The 21,012-nt window shown below is 40.1% G+C and overlaps 3 protein-coding genes and 1 long non-coding RNA gene across 11 annotated transcripts; 2 read left to right on the top strand and 2 right to left on the bottom strand.

Moving 5' to 3' along the window:
- The first annotated feature begins 75 nt into the window (after positions 1-75).
- On the top strand, positions 76-2,312 carry LOC111244305 (uncharacterized). The gene is made up of 2 exons (XM_022791258.2): positions 76-236; positions 1,090-2,312. The coding sequence occupies exons 1-2, from the start codon at positions 124-126 to the stop codon at positions 1,871-1,873; spliced, it is 897 nt and encodes a 298-aa protein (XP_022646993.1). The 5' UTR covers positions 76-123; the 3' UTR covers positions 1,874-2,312.
- A 2,221-nt stretch (positions 2,313-4,533) lies between these two features.
- Positions 4,534-7,835, bottom strand: LOC111244303 (organic cation transporter protein-like). Of its 2 annotated transcripts, XM_086981807.1 has the most exons (3): positions 7,641-7,788; positions 7,399-7,497; positions 4,534-6,166 (listed from the first exon to the last, which is right to left on the bottom strand). In XM_086981807.1, exon 3 carries the CDS (start codon positions 6,108-6,110, stop codon positions 4,578-4,580), a length of 1,533 nt encoding a protein of 510 aa, XP_086837933.1. In that variant the 5' UTR covers positions 6,111-6,166; positions 7,399-7,497; positions 7,641-7,788; the 3' UTR covers positions 4,534-4,577. The 2 variants fall into 2 exon arrangements, with proteins under 2 accessions (XP_086837933.1, XP_022646988.1); XM_022791253.2 differs by lacking the exon at positions 7,399-7,497 and having other exon boundaries at positions 7,641-7,835.
- A 1,114-nt stretch (positions 7,836-8,949) lies between these two features.
- Positions 8,950-17,222, top strand: LOC147757841 (uncharacterized). 3 transcript variants are annotated; one of them, XR_015322407.1, is made up of 4 exons: positions 8,950-9,384; positions 10,102-10,320; positions 11,497-13,189; positions 13,623-17,222. It is a non-coding gene; the product is annotated as an uncharacterized LOC147757841 (long non-coding RNA). The 3 variants fall into 3 exon arrangements; XR_015322406.1 differs by having other exon boundaries at positions 13,105-17,222; XR_015322405.1 differs by having other exon boundaries at positions 11,497-17,222.
- LOC111244304 (protein BCCIP homolog) lies at positions 14,033-19,360 on the bottom strand. Of its 5 annotated transcripts, none has more exons than XM_086981811.1 (9): positions 19,092-19,360; positions 18,412-18,523; positions 17,437-17,632; positions 16,953-17,049; positions 16,309-16,452; positions 15,810-15,947; positions 15,508-15,651; positions 14,720-14,797; positions 14,033-14,379 (listed from the first exon to the last, which is right to left on the bottom strand). In XM_086981811.1, the coding sequence occupies exons 2-9, from the start codon at positions 18,482-18,484 to the stop codon at positions 14,317-14,319; spliced, it is 933 nt and encodes a 310-aa protein (XP_086837937.1). In that variant the 5' UTR covers positions 18,485-18,523; positions 19,092-19,360; the 3' UTR covers positions 14,033-14,316. The 5 variants fall into 5 exon arrangements, with proteins under 5 accessions (XP_086837937.1, XP_086837936.1, XP_086837938.1 ...); XM_086981810.1 differs by having other exon boundaries at positions 18,412-18,509; positions 19,092-19,359; XM_086981812.1 differs by lacking the exon at positions 19,092-19,360 and adding an exon at positions 18,778-19,085.
- Positions 19,361-21,012: the final 1,652 nt, after the last annotated feature.

The raw sequence follows: 21,012 nt of genomic DNA, 5'->3' as shown, positions 1-21,012 counted from the left end.
TACGTTGATACAGTTACCATATATTGAAATTAGCGAGTATCTTTTGATCAATTTCACAACGAAAACGAAATTCGTTGTGTGAGACAAAGATTGCGGGAGCAAAGAGTTCCGATTAACAAGATCATGTCGAGTTTCTGTGAGTTCGTCAATCGGAATGTTGGGAAAATTCGACTATTGGAAAAGATAGAAAAACATCCGAAATTTCCACCCATTCATCGAGGCGATAATCTCTTGAGGTATTTTTTCTTGCCATTTAACGCATGTCGAACATTTATAACCATGACGCATAAGCATTGTACTCGTTGTTATTTTTTACCGGCCATCTTCCGGTCGTACTGTGGCGAACAGGACTTTCATTGATCAGGCCATTCAAAACAGGAGTGGATTTGACGATAATGCGATATCTCCTGCTTATCAAGCAATATTGACCTGAAAGCGGGGTATTTCCACGTCTGTACTGACTACAGACATTCACCTAAACAAAGTCTATCCGAACCGAAAAGTAATCTGCTGCTATATTGACTATGAACTCGTTGAACATTTAAGTGTCCTGCTCCTGAAACCTCTAGAAAATTTAGATGTTTTACAACGTAGGATTTCTGGTACTACCTTAACTAGGCATTGCGTCAAACGTCTGATGACCTGCAATAAATTATTATTATTTTAGCAATAAATAAAACGTACGTACGTTTGGATTCAAACCTGAACGATCATCGTTGACTAGAACGTTTTCACAGCATCATCAGGGGGGAGAGGCAAGGGGTGGTAACCTAAGGGATGTTTTTAAAGCGATGCTATGCATATATGCTCTCTATTCAACGAAAGTGACAAGGAGAAATGTTGTAGCTGATTAATCTTTGCAAGAGCTGATGTTGCCCATTATCAAAAATTATGTATGCTTATATAAAGAACGGGTACTTTCGAAATTTTCTAGTCGGCTCTTTTACGAATTTCAGTTTTTTACCTCTTAGCGATTACATTTAAACATAAAAACAACCTCAAATAAAAACGTTTTCGAGAAGAAGGCGAGAAACCTTTTGGCTTTCTAGCAGTTTCGTAGCAGCAAATGTTCGCTTACCTCGTTTCCAGATACATCTACACTGTGGCAATTATTTTCCATGTTTACATGGTGCTCTCCGGTTGGGTGGGTGTCTGGAGCTTCTTCACGAAATGTCCAAGTCTTCAGCTATATGAGAAGCTAGTCCTCATTGCCCTTCGCCTTGCCGTCATGGGCGTTCATTGTGTTGCAGCAGCCTGTTTCGTATTGAACATTCTTGGGGGCGCCCCGGTTCCTCCCTGCGAAAGAGTGTGTCATCTATATCATCAGTTTATGGTGATTTACCGCGGCGTCGCACTCCCAGCGTCGATGCTAGTAATGATCGGATCGCTTTTAGGCTTGAACCTGGAGCAGTTCGCGTTGCTCCTTATTCATGTGCCCGTTGAAGCGATTGGACTGCTCTGGCACGTGGTTATCTGCGATGCTTTTTTGCGTGGCCAGCCATCAAATGACGTTAATGAAGCTCTGGGAAGCTCAGCTAATTCTTCGAGCCATGGCGCTATAGCGCAGCAAGGCGCCACTGCATCAAATAAACCCGGCTTTAAAGCGAAACCGCATCCAGCACCAGCTTCTGCCGGGTGGGCTAAGGCACCGCCTAGTCCTGTCAAAGCTGGGCTAGCAAAGCCCCCAATGGTTTCGAAAGAGTCGAAGGATAGTACCAGCAAAACTTCTAACGCTGTACCGCCAGGACGCATCACCACAGACAAACAGTCTGCATCGACGCCGCAAGGTAACGACCTAGCTGCAGGAAAGCCACCGGCTAACACTTCGAGTAAAAAATCTGATGCGGAAAGAAACAGGAATAACAGTGACTAGCATTATTTCGAGCGAATGAATTGGAACAAGTCCTCGAGTAATTCAATATGAAGACTTGACGGCTTTGCAACCGCCAGATAGAAGGCGTTGAGAGATATGACAATCGATAAATCGGCGTTTTAGAAGTAAAATTTGGTAGAAGTTTATCTGCAGTTGACTGCCCAGTCGAATCGTTTTCATTCATCATGATAGTAAGTCAAAGCAAATTGTTACAAAATGTTACGTTATTGAAATTGGGTCTACAAAGTATTACGTTATTGAAATTGGGTCGATACGTGTTCCGCCCATTTGAATAGAATGGCGGAAGTGGCACATTCAGGATGTCATTCCAAATGGTTACAGAACACATGAAGGTTACTTCGGATGTAAAGGTGAAGACCAGGTTAACCGCGAGCGACACCTTTTACAAATTGACTAGGAACGTTCCCGTACAGAGATTTATGGTGTAATAAAATCTACAGTATTCTGAACATTTTTGGCTCGTGTACCGTTTAAGAATAGAGGGGGTTATATTGCGTCTGGATGAGAGGTAGTTTGAAAATATTGTTTTTTTTTACTGTTCGGGTCATATTGAGAAAAAGCGATCTCTGCAATTTTTAATCGCTGTTAAACGAAACCGCCGCGATATATTGATGCACACTTCTAAAATGATTTTAAAAAAAAATATTAAAAAAAGTGTCCTTTTAGCAGTCCTGATTAGGGCAACAGTACCGGCGGCAATGGTAAACGAGGCAATGTGTCTTAACTATAAACGCGTGTTAGGCTCTTCTCCGGGTTCACGCTCGACCCGCTATGAAAACTTAGTAATTGCCAAATAAGGCTGATATTCAGTCGTGTGAAAAAAGAGCAGAGTTTCGATGACAGAACGGCCGTATTTATTGCTTTGTAAATCATACGAGGATGATATTGCAAACAAGTACCCAGTAATCTATCATCACATCCATCTCTACTTCGGTTATGAGCATTCAACTTTACACGTAACGATCAAAGTGGAATTATAGGTTATGTGTGCGTTGATGGACCGCTTGAATATTATTTACAAAATTATTGATTTACCTCATTTTTGATGTTTTATGGTCTTTTGGTTTACAGGAGAAAGAGCATTTTTCTAAACGCTAATTAATATACAGCCACACAATGGGTGGATATGATACAAGAGTGGGCACCGCACAACAATAAGACCGTGCTTATAATACATTTTGAATGCAAAGTAAGCTATCTCTCACGCCGTTTGCCCGTACTCAAATCTATTTTTATTCAAGAGACATGTAATTATCCTAACGATCCTCGTAATTCAGACGATCTCTGAAGTCGTATGACTCCTCTAAAAAAATCCGATCAACATGATGCTTTACAAAACGGCCGTAGGTGATTTGCTGCAATATCCTAGGCATAACGATCCTAATAGAAACGTTATTCCCGTAATTAAATCAATAATACATGTCGGCATCGTCATTGCCCATTTGATGTTTGATCACTAACGACTCTATACGTTGCTCTAATCATTAAAAATCCAAAATTCTATATATACAATTTTTTTTTCTAGGTTTACCTTCACCAATCTCTTCCTGAGGTCGTGAACTCTAGCGATCTCATTTAACACGACACATCGAGGTTCTGGAGCATGGGCAGTTCATATTTATTCGCCCTACAACGCAACACCAGGATAAAATCCATAACTTTAGCTCCGACTTTCAATATTATACGACAACATACATTTTCCCATCGACAACTGTATCTGAAAGCTGCGTTTGTTATATAATATTTGGATTTAAATTAAGCGTATTACAAGAAGCGGACTCACTGTAACATTTGTTCGGTGAACACAGCGGGAAACGCTTACGTAGGGTTTTAAGAGGGCGATGTGAAGGTACTCTGCGAAGTAATAGCCTTCAGTCTGTGATAATCAAGTTAATAATGTAAACTTTTACCATAAGCGTTTGTTTGAAGTCGGGTGTGAAGTATTTGTAGGCCTTCCACGAGCAAAGATCATTATCTACGCCTGTACTTCGTTCCATCATTAGGCTTATCTTACCAAGAATTAACACACGAATTTGCTTCTGGTTAAGATCCCGCCACGAAATCTCGCAATGGAGAGCACATTTACATGAAAGTATAGTCGACAGAACATACCTTCTCTGAGCAAGATTTTTGAATTTTAGTTAGAGAAACGCTCACGAATACATCTGAATTACTGAAAAAAAAGGCCGCGCGATTTAGAGCATTCTTATATACTTAAAATATTCAAATCCTATGGTAATAAATGAAATTTCACCGCATTGAGTTAGATATAGCGCTTTGATTACTAACGCATTCGGTGTCTATATTAACAGTTGTATTTATCAACATAGTGCCAACTTTTATAGAAGTGTATACATCTACTTTATAAGACAGTAAAACAGAATGAGTAAACGGCAGTTGGAAACAAGCACCAACATGTTTGGTTGATTGTTGTTGAAAGTTATTCTTAGAATTTAGATCTGAGCCCCTTGAATGTCTGCTAACGGTACGTATGACGTAACTTCTCAGTATCTAAGATAGTTATCGATATTTGTATGACTTTGTTTGGCTACTTAACACGTCTCAGAATCGTGCACAAAAATACAGCTACGTGTAGAACTTAGACACTAGCTTCTGTATCCCAAGAAAGACAAACTCTATTTACTACATTGTTTTTTTATTACATATTACCTCCTCAATTGCGTTATATACAGTCCGAGTGAATGTGTGTGGGCACAGCTTTCGCGTACTTGGCAACGATGTAACCGTCCCTCCCGTACAAAGCTTTGACATCATCAATCGTGTCGGGCAATTTTTTATTCAGCGTTTCCGGCAGCAAGGCAACACAACCGATGATTGATGCGCATAGACCCAGAATGATAAAACATGGTACAGAAGTGTGGGTCCAGTCTCCGATATTTTTGATGAAAGGGGCGAATGCAGCTCCGCCACGGGACAGCATCATGGCTGATGCATACCCAGCCGTTCGTACCGGGGTCGGATAAACCTCGTGCACTGAAACCCAGACGATGAAGCCGTAGTTATTCACAAACACTCTTGCAATCATGTTTCCCCAGACTTTCGTCAGCTTGTAGCTGTCATCGAGAAAGAATACGGCCGCGAAAATGCAGGCCGCCACGATGATATTGAACATCTGGGTTTGTCGACGACGACAATTGCGGATGAGGTACATAGCAATAAATGCCGATGGGAACTCGGCGAAGGTTGATATGGCGAAGTTCAGGTGAGGGTTCCCTGGTAGCCGATGCGCATTTAGTGCACAATAGTAACTAATCGAGGACCAGCAAAACCAGTTCAATCCTGTAGTGAGTGCGGTATAGCGTAGTATGGGAATTTTCATAATATCGATAAACCCCAGGTTTCGACTCTTGACCGTACTTTCACTTTCGGCATGAATTGCGAGCTTCGGCATGACCTCTGTCATGTCGGGTACTGGTCGCCGATTCATCTTAAGTATTTTTACGATGACCTGCTCCGCTTCAGTGAAACGGTGTTTGGCCACGAGCCATTTGGGTGATTCATGGATAACCCAGAAGAACGGAAGAATCAAGAGGCCCGACAGGCCGATGGCGAGTTGCATATAACGGAAATTCAACAGATAATAGGACAGCAAGGGTATAAATATAACAGGCACGGTATAACCTATTCCAAAGCCAATATTCATATAGATGCGATCTGATTCGGGTAGGATTTCCATGAAAGCTGTAACGAGCGCCGCAGTCATACCGGAAGTGGCTCCGGCCAAAATGAAACGCAAAATGTTGAACGTTATAAAGCTATGGACAAAGGCTGCAGCTATACCAGTACTTAACAGGAGAGCAAGGCCTACGAAGAACGTGTGTTTGCGGCCCAATTTGTCGGACAGCCTGCCAAAGATAATAACCCCTACGAACGAGCCCGCCATAATGATACTTTGCATCGCGGATGTTTTCCACGCGTCCCCACAAATGAGTTGCCACTCTTCAGTAGCTGTTAGTCCGAATCCTTCGCGGTCATATTCGAAACCATTAGTACAACTCAACAACTGTTCTCGATCAAAACGTATTCCGAACTCTTCGTTTGGCTGGCTTTCCCAGGCGTACATCGAACATCCGTCGGGTTCCAATGACCACTTGTTGACACGGGGCAAGCCATGCTTCCTCCACCAGGTTCGAGGTATGCTGGAGTTCGGGGGGGCGCACCAGTGCTTGACGTCGGCCGCCATCAAAGGCGACATCAAGTTAGTCCACGCGACAGGGAAGGCGCGCAGACACGCTAGTAATGTGACTACGCCTGGAATTACATGATCGCATCAGCATTAGGAATATCACCGTGTAATTAAGCTACATCATATATGGCCAGGGTGATACAGTATGAGCATGAAACAGATTTGCGTGAGGTTGTAAAGATTTAACAACTCGTAGAAGCAATAAATAATCTAGAGCTAGAGTAAGGTGGAACTTGCGCTCGTCAGGCATCACATCGTCATTGAATGACATTAAAACTAAGGCCAGCCAATATAAAACACTATCAACTTAGCTCTAAGTTATACTGATATACTTTGCCCTTAATTCTTTATGGCCTTATTACTAGAACTGCTGGCGCCATTATTAGTTGAGTACTTAAATTTTTTTATAACGCTCAAATGATCTACACATAAAATCCGGTTATGATGTGGTTTTAAATGGACAATGCAACGAGGACATGGCCTTTAACGATGTGATGCCCGGTAAATTTCGCATAACGAATTTCTAATTATTATATAATATCAAGCATTGAATTTAGTGTTATGCGATTTCTTTGAAGGACATAAACTTTTCACTTAGCAACCGCCAGATCGGATTGATCCTTGGAACGACAATAAGCAATACGCAGTAATTACGATCACACAAGGCCTAATCCAACAACTTCTGTTTCAATGATTACCATATCCACCGTTACGTCACCGCCATCTGTTTGCAGGGAATGTCTTGTTATTGAGGGTTTGAATTCTATGGCTTTAAATAGCCATAGATTTATTCGAATTGTGTAGCCTGTATATGTATGATACAACCCATGAATATAGAATTTGCGTAGATGGCGAATATTTTCGTACGAGATTCGAGGGAAGGATATATTTATATTTTGTTGAAAGTCTGTCCTTATTTGAGGACGAGTGCCCGTGGTAATCTCAAATCACTGCCTCAAATGTATGGATTTAGACGAGCATTTTTTTTTCGCAAAGCGAGCTCAAAATATACAGTCGTTCCTGTGAGGACTCTATTCAAACTCATAATCGCTTCCGTTCGTTTTTATTGTCTGCTAACAAACAAGGGTAGCTTTGAGTGCAACCCTGCAAAGCAGGAAAGATATTGAAAATTTGCTGCCCTAGCATAAGACACACATAAAATCGCGCAAAATTTAAAACTCATGGACCTAATACGAACAGATCAGGTAAGTTTTATTTTAAATGTTCCACAAGCCGAAGTGTGAGAAAGTGTAACAAAGTATGGTGTATTGGTTTGTTAACACAACAAATTACGTACATATTTGTTATGATCCTGCGACTGTAACTCCGTTGAATTTACGTTTCATCAACGAAGGGTAAGCTGTCCTGTTTCTCCGCTTTCAACATACACAAAGTCCTTCACAAGTTTCCATGATAACAAGTTATTTTGTATGAAGACACCATCTAAGTAGAGCAGTTTCTATAATAATAATAATGAAGAGAATAAGTACATGCATTCCTCATTCGAGCTTAAAAACTAGAAACTACATTCTGTCTTACCATGGTAAACGCCAAACCGCCCAATGACCTGAACAACGTCAAGCTCTTTCATGGCTGCGCTGATGAGGGTCTTGTCACCGGCCTCCTTATGTGCCAATAACTTTTAATAGCTTCTAAACGCGTAAAACAATATAAGATGCTCAAAACGCTAAGACAACTTGTAAAAAAATATTGCGCTTTTCATTGATGCGATGGTATGGCGGCGAGGAAATACCTACTCGCGTGCGTGTTGGCTGCGCGGTATGCCATAAAACAAGTCGAACGCTTATAACACAGTCTTGATACGAAAGGATCTCGTGTACAAACCGAGCCAATCTAGATCCTCACTGGAGTGATGGAAGCCGAACGTCTGTCTTCAGTACGGCAGTAGCGCCCCAGACTGCCTCAAACAACTTTTTTGAGGTTTAGACTAACGAGGCTTTCTACAAATTACCTAAAGTAATGGTAAATACATAGACGCACTGTTCGTTTTGTGCTGAAAGCGGCCAGTTGTATGAATCAATGCTGTCGCTGTAATATTCGGGTTCGAGTAAAAACAGGTGATTTCTAAAAAACGTCTCGGGTTGTCGATCCGCTACTATTATCAAATACTAAGACGGCTGTTCCGTTATGGAATAAAGGGTGATTTTAGTGCACTATTAATTTTACCAGCGGCGATTATTATGGCATATCTTTACGCGGCAAAATTGAAAGTCAAGATATCCTGTTGGACAAAAATGCAATTGTATACTCTGCATTATATATATCAGAAGGCTTAAGGTTGTTAAAGTCTTGGGTGGGTAAGGTTTTCTGGTAATAACTAATAATTGAATGCTTGGCTAAAAGGGGAGACGGCAGTGAATTAAACAACACGTGCATCAACCTCTCAATTTTTTCAACAAACAATTTTAAATATATACGGGGTGTTAAGAAAATCCCGCACAATGCTACAAGGAACTAAGCCGAGTCCAATGTTTCTAAGAAAATGTTTTTTAGGTGGTACCGCATATTTGATAATAAAACTATTATTATTAGTTATTTCAGAGAATATTGGATCAAATCTCAATGATCCGGTCCGATTTTCGTGAAAGGTCATCGTCGATTAGGATGTCATCAGGCGGACGCGGATTTTCCGACGTCATTCTGATCCTACGACAACTAAACGAGATTGCACGATGTATTCCATTGGCTATTTAAATCAAGCATTGAAATACTTCAGAGAAATACGTAAGCGATACGTTTATAGTTCGTATTCGAAGTCTGTCCATTTTAATTGGCTATCGTGAATTGGCAAATGATTAAACATTACTACACAATCATATAACACGATTCAAGTAATCAAAGGTTTAAGTTTTATTTTATTTAAGTTATATTACAGTAAGTGCTATTTTTACGCGAAGCACCGATATTGAAAAATAGCGACAGATCCAAGTCGTTATTCCGGGTTTCGAGTGTCCCTAAACGGTGCTTGCCTGTTATGCATTATGGCTAGAACTACTCTCCCAAGGATCTCTCCTCGATGGCAAAAATACCATAGAAAGAAGCGTTGTCAGTTGCTAATGTCGGAGCGTAACAGTCTCTCGTAGCCCCCTTTGCGATTGACGACAGATGTTCTGTGTAATTGACGAAACTTGCGGTCTCGCCGGACCGTCATATCAGCACCAAACGCGTAGGATAGTACTACGTAACATCAAACGATTTGTTTAATCAAATGTTAGTGAAGTAAGAAATGGTGGAAGTGTTACGCTCGATTCTACTGTTTTGCGTAAGTATTGCTTTAGGAAGCTGCTGGCTCTTTCCCGTACAAAACAAAGCCTACATCTATGCCCAGTTTCAAAGCTAAATTTTCAAAAAGTTCAGAATTCTGAATCATTCAGTTTCTTTACACAACCAAAATTTTTAACTTCAAAATCTTCACTGAGTGCCCCTATATTGGCGCCACGCGTACATGATACGGTTCTGTACAAAGCCTACATATTTTTTTTTTATAAATTAACTCATCGCGCGCCAAAAAAGTAATAACCTTGAAATCATATTCAATGTCAAGCGCGGTAGTTTGTACTACCACGACCTCAGGAAGCTGTTAACAATGTGAGTTCTAGATGCAGCTATAGAAGAGATCGATTTTCCGGGTTATTATTAGATAATTCAGGAAATATCAAGCCAGCAAAGATTCCGCCCTACGATTGCGTAGTTAAATTGTAGAGTATATGCATTTATTATTAATACTGAGCCTGCTTCATCAGAACGCTGTCTTCTATATATGCAACTATAGTGTCTTAATATTGCACGGCACGGAGATCCCGATAGGATTTTTCTTACATATCTATGTTAGCGAAAACGGTATTTTTTTCATAAACTGTTTAATTTAGATATGTTTCATACATTTGTACATACATGTTTGTATAAAACGTTCTTATAGCGCGCGTACGAACTATGCTGTTTCGTAGATCCTCATATTGTGAAACATCTGTCCTTCCAGTCTGATGACCGGTGCTGCTCACTATTTGGTCTCCTTTAAATTACTCGCAGAACTTGGATGGGATTTAGTGTGCCTCGGCAAACGTTATTTCGGGTTTCCAAAACTGCTTTCAAACTCAGATTTGTGCACTCGCCAAGAACGACTTATATTCCACCTGATGAGTAAGCCCTAGTAGATGCTGAGAGATAATTGGCCAGAGATCGATATACTGCATGACAGGTATAATTAAGTAAGGAAATAACATACTATTGATCGTTAGTATTGATAATTAGTGCCAGATAGTAAACAATATTCTTATGTGATTAGTTTTCTCTTAAAGAGCCTTTCAAGGCGAAGTTGTTCTCATAATTTAAATGGTCTGTTTCAGCTTACGAGACGCATTTTAACATTTTGTCCCTATTTCGCTTTATTATTATTTTCTATACGTGAATATATAATATTAATTATAGCATTGTTGCAATAGATATTATGGCCAGCTTAGCCCTAAAGTAATTTTTTAATGAGAACGACTCAGAAATAACTGAACGTATGCGTGTCCCCTTTAGTTCTGCAAAACATATATGTCAATTGAATTATACCTATAAATATAACAAAATTGACTGAGGTGTTTATATGATTAAAATCTTTAGTATGTCAAAGGCTGGATAGCAGGATGCCTGTGTGAGCTCTGAGTGGTGCTCCCCTGTCGACATATAGGACCTTAAGCACAGGTTTAAGAAGTAGTTTTTTTTGTTAGCTTACATAATTGTTCAATATATTATTAATGATATTGGATTGAGCTGTTGAGGAAGAATCAATCGCGAGTTTGTTTTCGCATTTTGTATTGCAGACTAAACAAGCACGTGTTTAAGTTACTGGGAATAGTCGTAAACAGGTGCTTAAGTTGAAAGATATTTCGATTCGTTTAATGCTCAAAATCCTAAAAGCTAGTAGGCTTTTTCTTTGTGGTTAATAAAGTCCGTAAGTTTTTCCCCGTATATTCACGAATGTCTGACTATTTTTAATTTGGTAAGTGATTATAAATGATTTTGGTAAATCGTTTGCGTAACCACCTCTACACTTAACCTATGCGGTGTGTACACTACGTAATAGGCGCATTAAATAAGTTGATTGATTGATTGATATTTACCCGTAATGGTATAATTCGAAAAAAGAATGATTCCAGCGGGTTCGGTTCCTCTTAGAGCAGGTGTAAGAACGAATCTTTGCTAGTCATGTACACTTTTTCCTGCTATGTATATTCAATGAAAATATACCGAAATATTTCTATTCTATAGAAGAACTTTGGTGACACTTGCATATATATATATATATATATAGAACTTTCAGGCAATAAAAAGTCAACGTTGTAACTTCGTAATTAAATGTCTCTAATTGATAAATCACATGCTTTAGGTAAATCTGTCGAAAACATGGTCGCCGGCGGGTGTTACCACTGGCACCCATACGAGAAAAGGCGATGGCTATCGAGGTCCCGTTATGGGAGGCGATACGGGGTCATTAGCCTACAGTCCACGGTTTTATCACGTTAGTTTAATCAAACCATCGCTCTGATCGTCGCGTTAAAGGTATCTCCACTAAGCATGCGCCTTGGTGCTTCGTGGGCGAAAGCTATTCGAACTATGTTACCGCTGGCCTTATTCACTTATAGAGGAGTCGTTAACTGCCCAAATAACTCCTGTGTGTCCTCGTTAACTTAGTGGGCAACGCGTGCGCTTGCCTGGCAATCTTATGGATACGTTGTGGTCTAGGTTCGAACTCGAGCGGAGACACATAGCGTTCCGTGCTGGAGTCCAGACTTCTGATGGAATGCCTAACGGCCATACCGGGTGTAAAACTCGAGATAAGATGGGTTTTCTCGCTGCGACGCTACATGTCCGAACTCACGTTCTGCCTTTCAAGGTCGCCCTTTGCCTCTTGGCCTATGTAAGTCGGTTTCCGTACTTGACTTGTCTTTTTTGCGAACGACAGAAACTTCACTGTGCACTTCATTAAAATAGACAGGAGGACAGATAGGCGATCAGATCGCCTCATCACTTGTTTCTCGTAACCACTCCGAACTTCTTCGGAATATGCGTCGTTTGGCAAAACAAACAAAAAAAGTCGTGGTAAAGCCCTCTTGCTTACACAACCACTGGCACTACACAGTGACATGAGATCGCCAGTTGTGTCCGAGCATCTATAATGTCGCTTTGAACTAGCAGGAAACAGAAGCCTTCAAGACAAACGCTAAAAAGTCGGAGCAAAAGTCTACAAAAATCAATAGGGATTTCTTTACTTCAGCTATGATAAGGAACAACCGGCCAGACAGACATGTCGTCACTCGCTTTGCCGTGCATCAGTTACATACCATCATAGACTCTGCCAGAAACCAAGTTCTTGCAATACATGCAGGTGCTTCAAATGCAGCGGAAATCGTGGTATATATCATGCTGCTCCTTGCCCCCTGGTGCCGTCTTTTCTATACTTAATCTCTTGAAGTAGTTTCATAAATTCAGCAAGACTCGTACAATCTATATGACGAAAATTATTTTAAATGGTATTACATACTCGCTCCGATATCATAATGTTATGTTGTCGACCCGTGTAAGTGACTACTACCAGGAAAGGTGTATAAATGAAATTTAAATGACCGAAGTATGCACTTATGAAGAAAACCCGCTTCAATTTAGGAAAACGTTTAATTTCCACTCCAGTCTAATATATTTGACTTCGGTGTTTGTTGTCCTTCTGCGTACTTTTGACCTATATTGTATAAAACAAGCTTATTTTTGTCCTATTCGGCACAGAAAAGTGCTCGATACACGCACGCAGATCTTTTAGTTGTGAACTATTTTTGAGCTGCTTCCAACGAAGCTCAAGTTGTTGCTTAGCGTTTATAGAAAGCTTTTCCGCACTCCAAATCATATCGTGATATCGATTAAGAATCCTATTCTTACACAAGAGAACGCAAAATGGTCTTTTGGTTTTTCACTACTTAATCGTCTCATCATTCTTTCGCAGGACGGTAGATTGGATGGCTAAGCTTCCGGCCGAGAAGATCAGCAGTCGCTGGCTCAACTCTCAGTAATGAAAACAATATCACACGGTACCGACATAGTTTTGAGTAAATTTTAGGCGTTACGTGTGAGGCAACATACACCGATACACAAAGTGACTTTGTTCTAGAACCGTGTTTAGACCCGGATTCGAATTTGAAACACTTCCCATGTCTCTAAATTCAGTAGGACAAATCACGGACACAAAGCTACCATAATCATATAGAGTAATTCACACGAAAACCCCTCATTTATCACTAGCGTCTCGAGTACAGGGAATACTGATAGCCATTTTGTACTGGACTCGAAAGTCTTCACTGTAAAGCGTCAGCACTTTAATTGACTAAACAAAAATGAGTCTTCGCTCTACAGTGGCATAGACATGTACGTATTTTCTTTTTACACTTGATTATTATTTAATTAAATTCAATTAACATCCCCGCATATACCTTATAGTCTACAATTATTGTTTTAATGCTACAGCTGAATTTACCGTGGGCGGAGATTCTGCATTTGCAAAACCGTGCGTACGCAGTTTAACCTCCGTATTGATACCGCTAAATGTGAAGATTTGGAGGCAGGGGGTCGGCCACATACCCAAAAACATTTGCGGAACTTGTTCAGCGCTCAGTTGTTCGGAAGAAACATGGAGTTAAAAAGATAAAATTGCCCCGTTATCATCATGTTACCTATTTTCGCGAATTTACTATCTGTCGTCGCTGTACCAAATGAAACTTAGAAAAAAACCAGCAAATATTAAACCCAAAATTCAACTTACTGTATGTATGAACTTCTCTGTAACGTAAGATCGTGGCTTTTTAGGACGTATGTTACCGTTAGATCAAAGGTCTTTTTTAGAAGCTACTGTGAATACAAATTAACAAACAGAGGTGTCTTATATTGGAAATACAATCCTCGAATTCGAGCTGGATTTTATTTTCTTACTTATGTTAATCATCATCATCAGAAAGCAGAACCATTCACTTGAAAGTACTTAAATAGAAAAACACTTTTGTTCATATACATTTTACAATTAATAACTTTAAATGTTAATCCTAGACTATTCACCGTGTAGTACACTCGAGTGATTTGGTGATACAAGCATATCTCCAGCATTTTGCAAATTTTCGCCGTTTGGGAAATTACAGTTTATCCAGCTGGAAAACGTGCTCCCCTTTCATACGTTCTCCTTAATCAGCCGAATCATTTGAGGGAATTTTTTCATGTCTAGCAGAAGTACCTGTCAAATAATACATCGTATTTTTACACCAAACTGCACGCTCCGCCTCCGTGTCAATTTCTTTCGCTACTGGATGTTATTGTTTGAAGCGATTCGCACCCCTTATGATCGGGTTTAAAGTATATCATCGATATATAGGTCGCTGAAGTTTTACGTCCAATAGTACTGTTAAGCGTTGCTTCAGTTGGCGGTACATATAGAACCCAGAATTATATAGAATAAAAATAAATTTCTGTGTATGATTGAAAGGCATTATGAAGAAATTTTGTAGAGACAAAAGCTGTCTAGACCTTCGCAAATGAAAGCAATTATTTTCATATTATCAGATGTTTCATCGTACCTTGCGAATCTGTTTTAGTTCTTCATCGCTTTTCTTCCATTTGCCAGCAAGCGCCGTATCGGCATCCTGTCGTGGGACCTGTGCAATAAAGTGATCAAAAACGAGGTGATGTTCGGTGAATAAGGACTAAAGGTTCTATGGAACTAGAAGCTGTTTTATGTCTTTCGTTCAGTATTGCTATAAGTAAGTGTTCCTTGGCCCGTCCTAGCGTGAAGTTAAGTCTGTCTAAACCCTATTTTAAGCAAAGGCCATCTGTCACTGAGTGTCACAGTAGGTAACGACGTTACCACTACACCATCACAGCTGTCCAATCATCGCTACTGGCTCTGATACTTTGTTTCCTAACGCTAGTATGGCAATAAGTCATATTCTCAGCTTGGATATACGGATACAAGATTAAAGGGTGCGCTGTGCCTTTCGATAAGACGTGTTGGTGAATTTTCCATATGCCTGAAAATTGCAATTGACGAGGCAATACATTGCCTATATATTTATTTGACATATGTGCTGTGACGTTGGCTAAACTGAAGGATTCGTTCCAACTAAGATTTTAGCGTGTTCAGAAACTTAGCACTACAAGCGATAGGCTTCCAGCTGGAGCTTTGAAGCTAAAGGGGTTTCAACCCGTTGTTTAAAGCAATGGCTGAACTTCAATACGTTTTTCGAAAGTATCTGAAAAGTGTCTTGGCATTTAATCCGTAACTATCAATAAGGACAAATACATGTCTGTTGTCGTCTCAACAGAACACTGATGCCTTAAAAACGAGCATTTTACGCCATCGACTTACCTCATAGTCGAATTGGAGTTCAGCAAGATCAACAAACAGCTCCTCTTCGCCGTTTGCGAAAATTACCTCGTTAGCACCCGCGTACTGTTTACAGATCATAACGACGTGTTGAACCTTTGACAGCGATGGTATCACCTTTTTGGCCTATGGATAATTAGATTGGCCCCAGAGCATGAGTTCAGCCGTTAGTAGGACAAATTCGGCACGATCTCAAAATAATCGATGGAAGCTGTTCGTGTATTGGTACTAAAAATGTTATTTTTTTTCTTAGTATCTGTTACTTCGGCCAGCAAATAATTTACCTCTTTCCAGTCTCCATGTATACTTTCCAAGAGGGGCAACGCTACCCTTGGTGGAATATTCACGAAACGCTCTGATACAAATAACGCTACGCTGCCGGTCGATAGCGCCGTTTCAAGCTTCGATCGGATCGACTCATCCTAAATTAAAATAAAAACCATACCACACTGCAGAGATGGACTAGGTTGTACCTGGTAAGTGTTACATCCAAATTCGCTAGAAACTCCCTTTAAGCATCAATGGTTTAGGTTAACAGGCATTTTCACGGAAATTTTAAAGTTTCACCATTTCCCACGTTTCGTTCAAAACAAGCTATACAGTTATGTGAAATAAAAGGCAAAAACAAACTATACTCCATAAGTTAACAGCTGGTAGTTGATATTTACGGTTACAAAATAACTTCACTCCTATATAGACTACAAAACATCGCGTTAACAACATGCACGTTTCGTTACTCGTTTTTCTTTGTTTTTAACATCTCTGTATAGAACGTGCGCTAACCTTTCCACCAGTGGCTTTCTCAAGAAGATAGTTTTGAACACTCTTTGCACCTTCTCGATCGCTTCCAAGCGGAATCACCCCCGAAATTCCATATACGTCCCCGTCATCATCATCATCATCATCACTATCATCATCGTTCATATCCTGAGGGCACATATAGGTTAATTTTGTAAGTTTGTAACTAGTAACTGCGGCCAAAATCGATATCTCAGTGAAGCTTTAAAAAGTTCAACCCATATACCGGGAATTTATTCGTAGTAATCTTACTGAAATCAATAGCAAAGGGACGGCAACACGTTTGGCTGAAGCTGAAAAAAAACGGGCTAAATGTATCAGGTTTTTATTTCCGATACTGCCCTAGGTAGACATTACGGAAGACAACAAGTTCCTACCTGCACGAAACGAACCGTGTATCTATCTACGTTCAGTCTCGAACATAAGCCTGCTCGTACTGAACGTACGTTTGGTAGGCAGACACGTAGCCACCGCACCGTTGCGGGAATAAGGCTGCGAGGCCTAAAAGGTCGACTTAAGTGCTCGAAGATTCAACAAGCTATACCCGATAAGTCATATGCTAACTATCATTAATTTATTAACTAGCATTTAACTAAACATTCCCTGTGCCAGCATCACTGGATAGTTACCTGATCAGCTTGTCGAAGGATCACGGATAGTTTATTCAGCTCGATGAGGTGGTGCGCTAAATCTGACACGTTGACGTGGGCATTGCGAAACACCTGCACATAAGCCGTACCGTCTTAACACATTTAATAAAGCGCACGTAAGGGCTAGTTAATGTTTACAATGCCTTTTATAGCTGAACTTGAAATGGCAACTTCCACCTGTATAGCTAGAGAAACAAACGTCACAAAAAACTGGGAGCCTACGGAAGGTTAAGTGCAAGAAAAAATAGGGCTTAATAAATGCCAGCTTTTAACTAAGTAGCATGGCTTACAAAGAGAATAAGTAATAGACACATCTGTTTCAACGTATCGTCAATCGTATAAGCAGATAGTATCGGAATATAAGGGATTATAGCGCTCCAACCAGATCAGTTACGTCATTTGAACAACTACGGATTCTCTCACGACGAGGCACGCCACGTCAAGACGATTTCAACTTTCCTGCTGCAAGAGCTTCTTGATGCCGTGAAAGTCCGAATCGACGGGAGGAAACGCTTCGAAATCGATGTTAACCACGGTATTAATCAAATCGGTGCTCTCAGAAGTGTCATCGGCGTCTTCGGAGTTACCATGGCTACTATCATCTTCATCATCGTCGTCCATTACCTCTCCTGATGACAGCTCCTCGTCGTTTTCGGTTTCTTTTGATTACGAAGCGACAAGCATCACAACCAATTGATTAATATGTATATACATAATCACATAGACATTTTGATGAAATCCATAATATCAATGCTAGCTTCTATAAAATTATCGAATATGTAACTTAAGCCCAACTGCGTATTTTTAGTGGCATATTTTTAAATACCACTCAAATATGGCACAATTTCAATTGTAAGGTAACCCCCATCCCACATAATAATATCCCAATGACAATCTTAGTAGTTATTATACCATTTTGGTAGACAATATTAAAAAGGCTCGCAATAAGTAGCATTAACTTGTAGCACGATCGCAGACAGTCCTCAGCTACAATAGCGCTATCTTTTGGCGATGTTATTACGAAAGGTGATAAGTTAAAAGTTATTACTGGATAATCTGGCGAACGATGGCCAGTGAACTTTGATTACTGGATAATCAAGGTCATCGTGAATTATTCCACCCAAGTGGGATTAATAGTAAACACAGTAAAACTGAACCATACATAGTATAGTAACTAGTAAATGTAGAAGCTTTGTCACCGGATTGTGGCTGTTAACGCGACAAAACAATAGATATTTACGACTCGCAGATCTAGAACAAGTCGTCATCAATGCCATTTAGCCTTGAAAATTAAACAGAAACGATTCATTTGCGATCAGTCAGTAAAGAAAAAGAATCGTTTTCTTCTGTCCCGCACTAAAATCTACATAACTGCCCAGAACGCTGTCGAACAACGAGAAAATAAATGGTTCAACAAATAGCCAAGTGACTCACTCACCCAATGGGGTCGATTGGGCTTTACCATCACCCGCGACATCCCCAGCTTTTTTCGCCCGCTTCGGGTTGGCCATTTTTGCTGAACTTGTTGTTGTTGTGCTTGCAAAACAAAACTAATATGAAATACCTGATTTATATTTCACCTACAACTATCAATTTAACAAAGAAAATAAAGCGAAAAACTTAGCAAATTTCTATACGGAAAACTTCACATACGTCTGGCTATGTCTCTAAGAAAAAACAATTTCCTCTTGGTAGCTATGCCATTTATCGCTGTCGATCGATGATTCTTGTAAGTTGATCCAATGCGCATTTAAAAATCGACTGGAAAATCTAGAACGGAGAGGATCTAGATATGTAGACATACGTATAACTGCAACGAAATTGTGTTGTCCTATGTCGCACTCCGATGCAGTAGCGCGACAACCTTTGAGTTCAAATATTTTGACAGGGTGGAGATTAACTGAGAATTATAGAATTTTCTTCTACGGTCCATTCCTAATTCACAGACACGTTATTGCTGAATGCTCACACATGCATATATTATCATGCTTTCGTTCGGGTCAAATTTTGATGCGGTATCACTTAATCGCCGAGTACGGTTCGAACAGATACGGTTACTGCCGTTCTATTTTACGTCGTCATCATTAATGATTGATCCTTCCGGCCAGAATTACCTACCCGACTTTGTCACCAAGGCAAAGTTGAATTTGAAGAGCTACTCCGGCACAAGCTCGTCGAACATATACATTCGACAAAACGTTTCCGTCCAAACACAAAACAATTCACAATCGAACGGCGGGCGCCGCCAATGAGAGATGGACATGGCAGCAATCACGTGTGTTTGGGATCGCAAGAGCACTATCGATGTTTTCGACGACGATGCGGTGAGTAAGCGCCAAAGGGCTCCGGTATGTTCGACGATTTGAACGCAGTTGGCGCGCGCAGCCGGGCACTGCAGAAGTTAATTCTCGCCAAATCGACACTGCATCACATTAAAAAGACGGCAGGCTGATATAAATTAAAGGGAACTCGACAGACGACATTTGTACGCTACTGGTTAGACCGCTGTGTAGCGTAAGCTGGTTCTGAGATATGCCAATGGAACAAGTAGCAAAACCTAGCTTCACTGAATTTCCCAATAATTTTTGCAAACTATTCTGAGACGTCTACCTCAATTTTTTACGTAAACGTGCCTTCACAGCAAAAATCCCCAGTTGTTCTCGCCTATGTGTAGGAAAAAATAATAAATTTTTTCTCCGTCAGTAGCGAAGATGTTCCAACACTTTTTGATGAGATTAAGTTGATTATACACTAAACGTTGTTATTAGGCAAATTAAATGTCGTGATTTACTATTTCCGTCTATGTCGCAGCCTTTTGGGGGGGGGGGGGGGGGCATAGAGGCAAAGAACCAACACTTGCAAGTCCATCAACAGCAGATTTGTCTTTAATCTGGAAATATGTACAGGACCCATCCTCCGGAAAGTTGACTGTAACAACTGATTTTCATTGTTGCAAAAATTATAAGTGTGCCAATAATTTCGAGGCTCGGTCTTCCGTTCTCAGAATTACGTATTTTTAACTAGACACGCCATCGCTTACCGATTACGCGGTGTTTACAATGCCAAAAACTTTTTCTAAATTGTGCCAAGTGGATATGGATATGGAATAAATACTAAACTAGGTATCGTTTTCACACAAAAGTTACCTCTAGCTATACAATAGCTTAAATGTTTAAGTGATTTTGTATTGAGCAATTAGGCGTAACAACCTTGTGTTTTGACTTACAAATCGTGGCTTCTCACATAAACTTACTATTACCAATAGCCATGTTATTGGTTCGCGATCATCTATGAATGACTCAAGAATTAATAATGCAACAAACGATTCTTAGTGTGAGATTAACTGAGAATAGCCAAAAATCTGAAGATAATAGAAACAATTCTGCTTTTCAACATGTTCCAGAAAACTACTTAGAAACTCTTTGAAGCACTCCTAAGAAAATGCTAAAAATAAGACAATTCTCAAATTAATATTAGCGACACATGGAATCAGTAGCTCATAATAGACGTTCTACATTCTCAATGAAGAACGATACCTTGAAAACGTTTCAATGTATCGTTCTTCATACTATGATCTAACCCACCAGCCAACATATATATCATATTTAGCGTCACGTATCGCAGCAGTCTATTGAATACGATTATAGTTTCATCTTTCTTATGATTGACATGTGCTAGCATGACTCACAACTCTTCCGGATCGTCCCGATAACAGAATAAATGAAAAACGTCCCCTTAAATATATCTCGGTTGATACCTATGTTCCTCCTTCTGATTTGACGTAGTTTTTCATTCTGCTTACCATATAAAAATACTACTATATATTCAATCTCCACCTGAATTTTCTTATATTTTAATCCTGCTTCTTCTTTAACCATCTACCGCCAGCAAAGTGTACCACAAAAGCGAAATCTTTTGTCATTTCAAACACATCATCCTATTTTTGCGCAATAATTTCGGAATTAAGCTAACCTCAATGCTCCGCCTATTGCAGCGCCGCCGAGCGGTCGTCTAACAAAGCTGCCTTGTCAACATTCCA

The sequence above is a fragment of the Varroa destructor genome, unplaced genomic scaffold (assembly GCF_002443255.2).
Source record: "Varroa destructor unplaced genomic scaffold, Vdes_3.0 BEIS01000002.1, whole genome shotgun sequence".
Classification (NCBI taxonomy): Eukaryota; Metazoa; Arthropoda; class Arachnida; order Mesostigmata; family Varroidae; genus Varroa; species Varroa destructor.
Note: the sequence above shows the minus strand (reverse complement) of the source record. Positions and strands in the feature narration are given on the sequence as shown.

Coding starts and splice junctions, on each gene's coding strand:
- LOC111244305 (XM_022791258.2), top strand. CDS start 124: ATGTCGAGTTTCTGTGAGTTCGTCAATCGGAATGTTGGGAAAATTCGA. Junction 237..1,089: donor CGAGGCGATAATCTCTTGAG/GTATTTTTTCTT, acceptor CCTCGTTTCCAG/ATACATCTACACTGTGGCAA.
- LOC111244303 (XM_022791253.2), bottom strand. CDS start 7,692: ATGAAAGAGCTTGACGTTGTTCAGGTCATTGGGCGGTTTGGCGTTTAC. Junction 6,167..7,640: donor GCGGTTTGGCGTTTACCATG/GTAAGACAGAAT, acceptor ATGTAATTCCAG/GCGTAGTCACATTACTAGCG.
- LOC111244304 (XM_086981811.1), bottom strand. CDS start 18,484: ATGGCCAACCCGAAGCGGGCGAAAAAAGCTGGGGATGTCGCGGGTGAT. Junction 16,453..16,952: donor TCCTTCGACAAGCTGATCAG/GTAACTATCCAG, acceptor ATGTGCCCTCAG/GATATGAACGATGATGATAG. Junction 15,652..15,809: donor TACATGGAGACTGGAAAGAG/GTAAATTATTTG, acceptor AATTATCCATAG/GCCAAAAAGGTGATACCATC.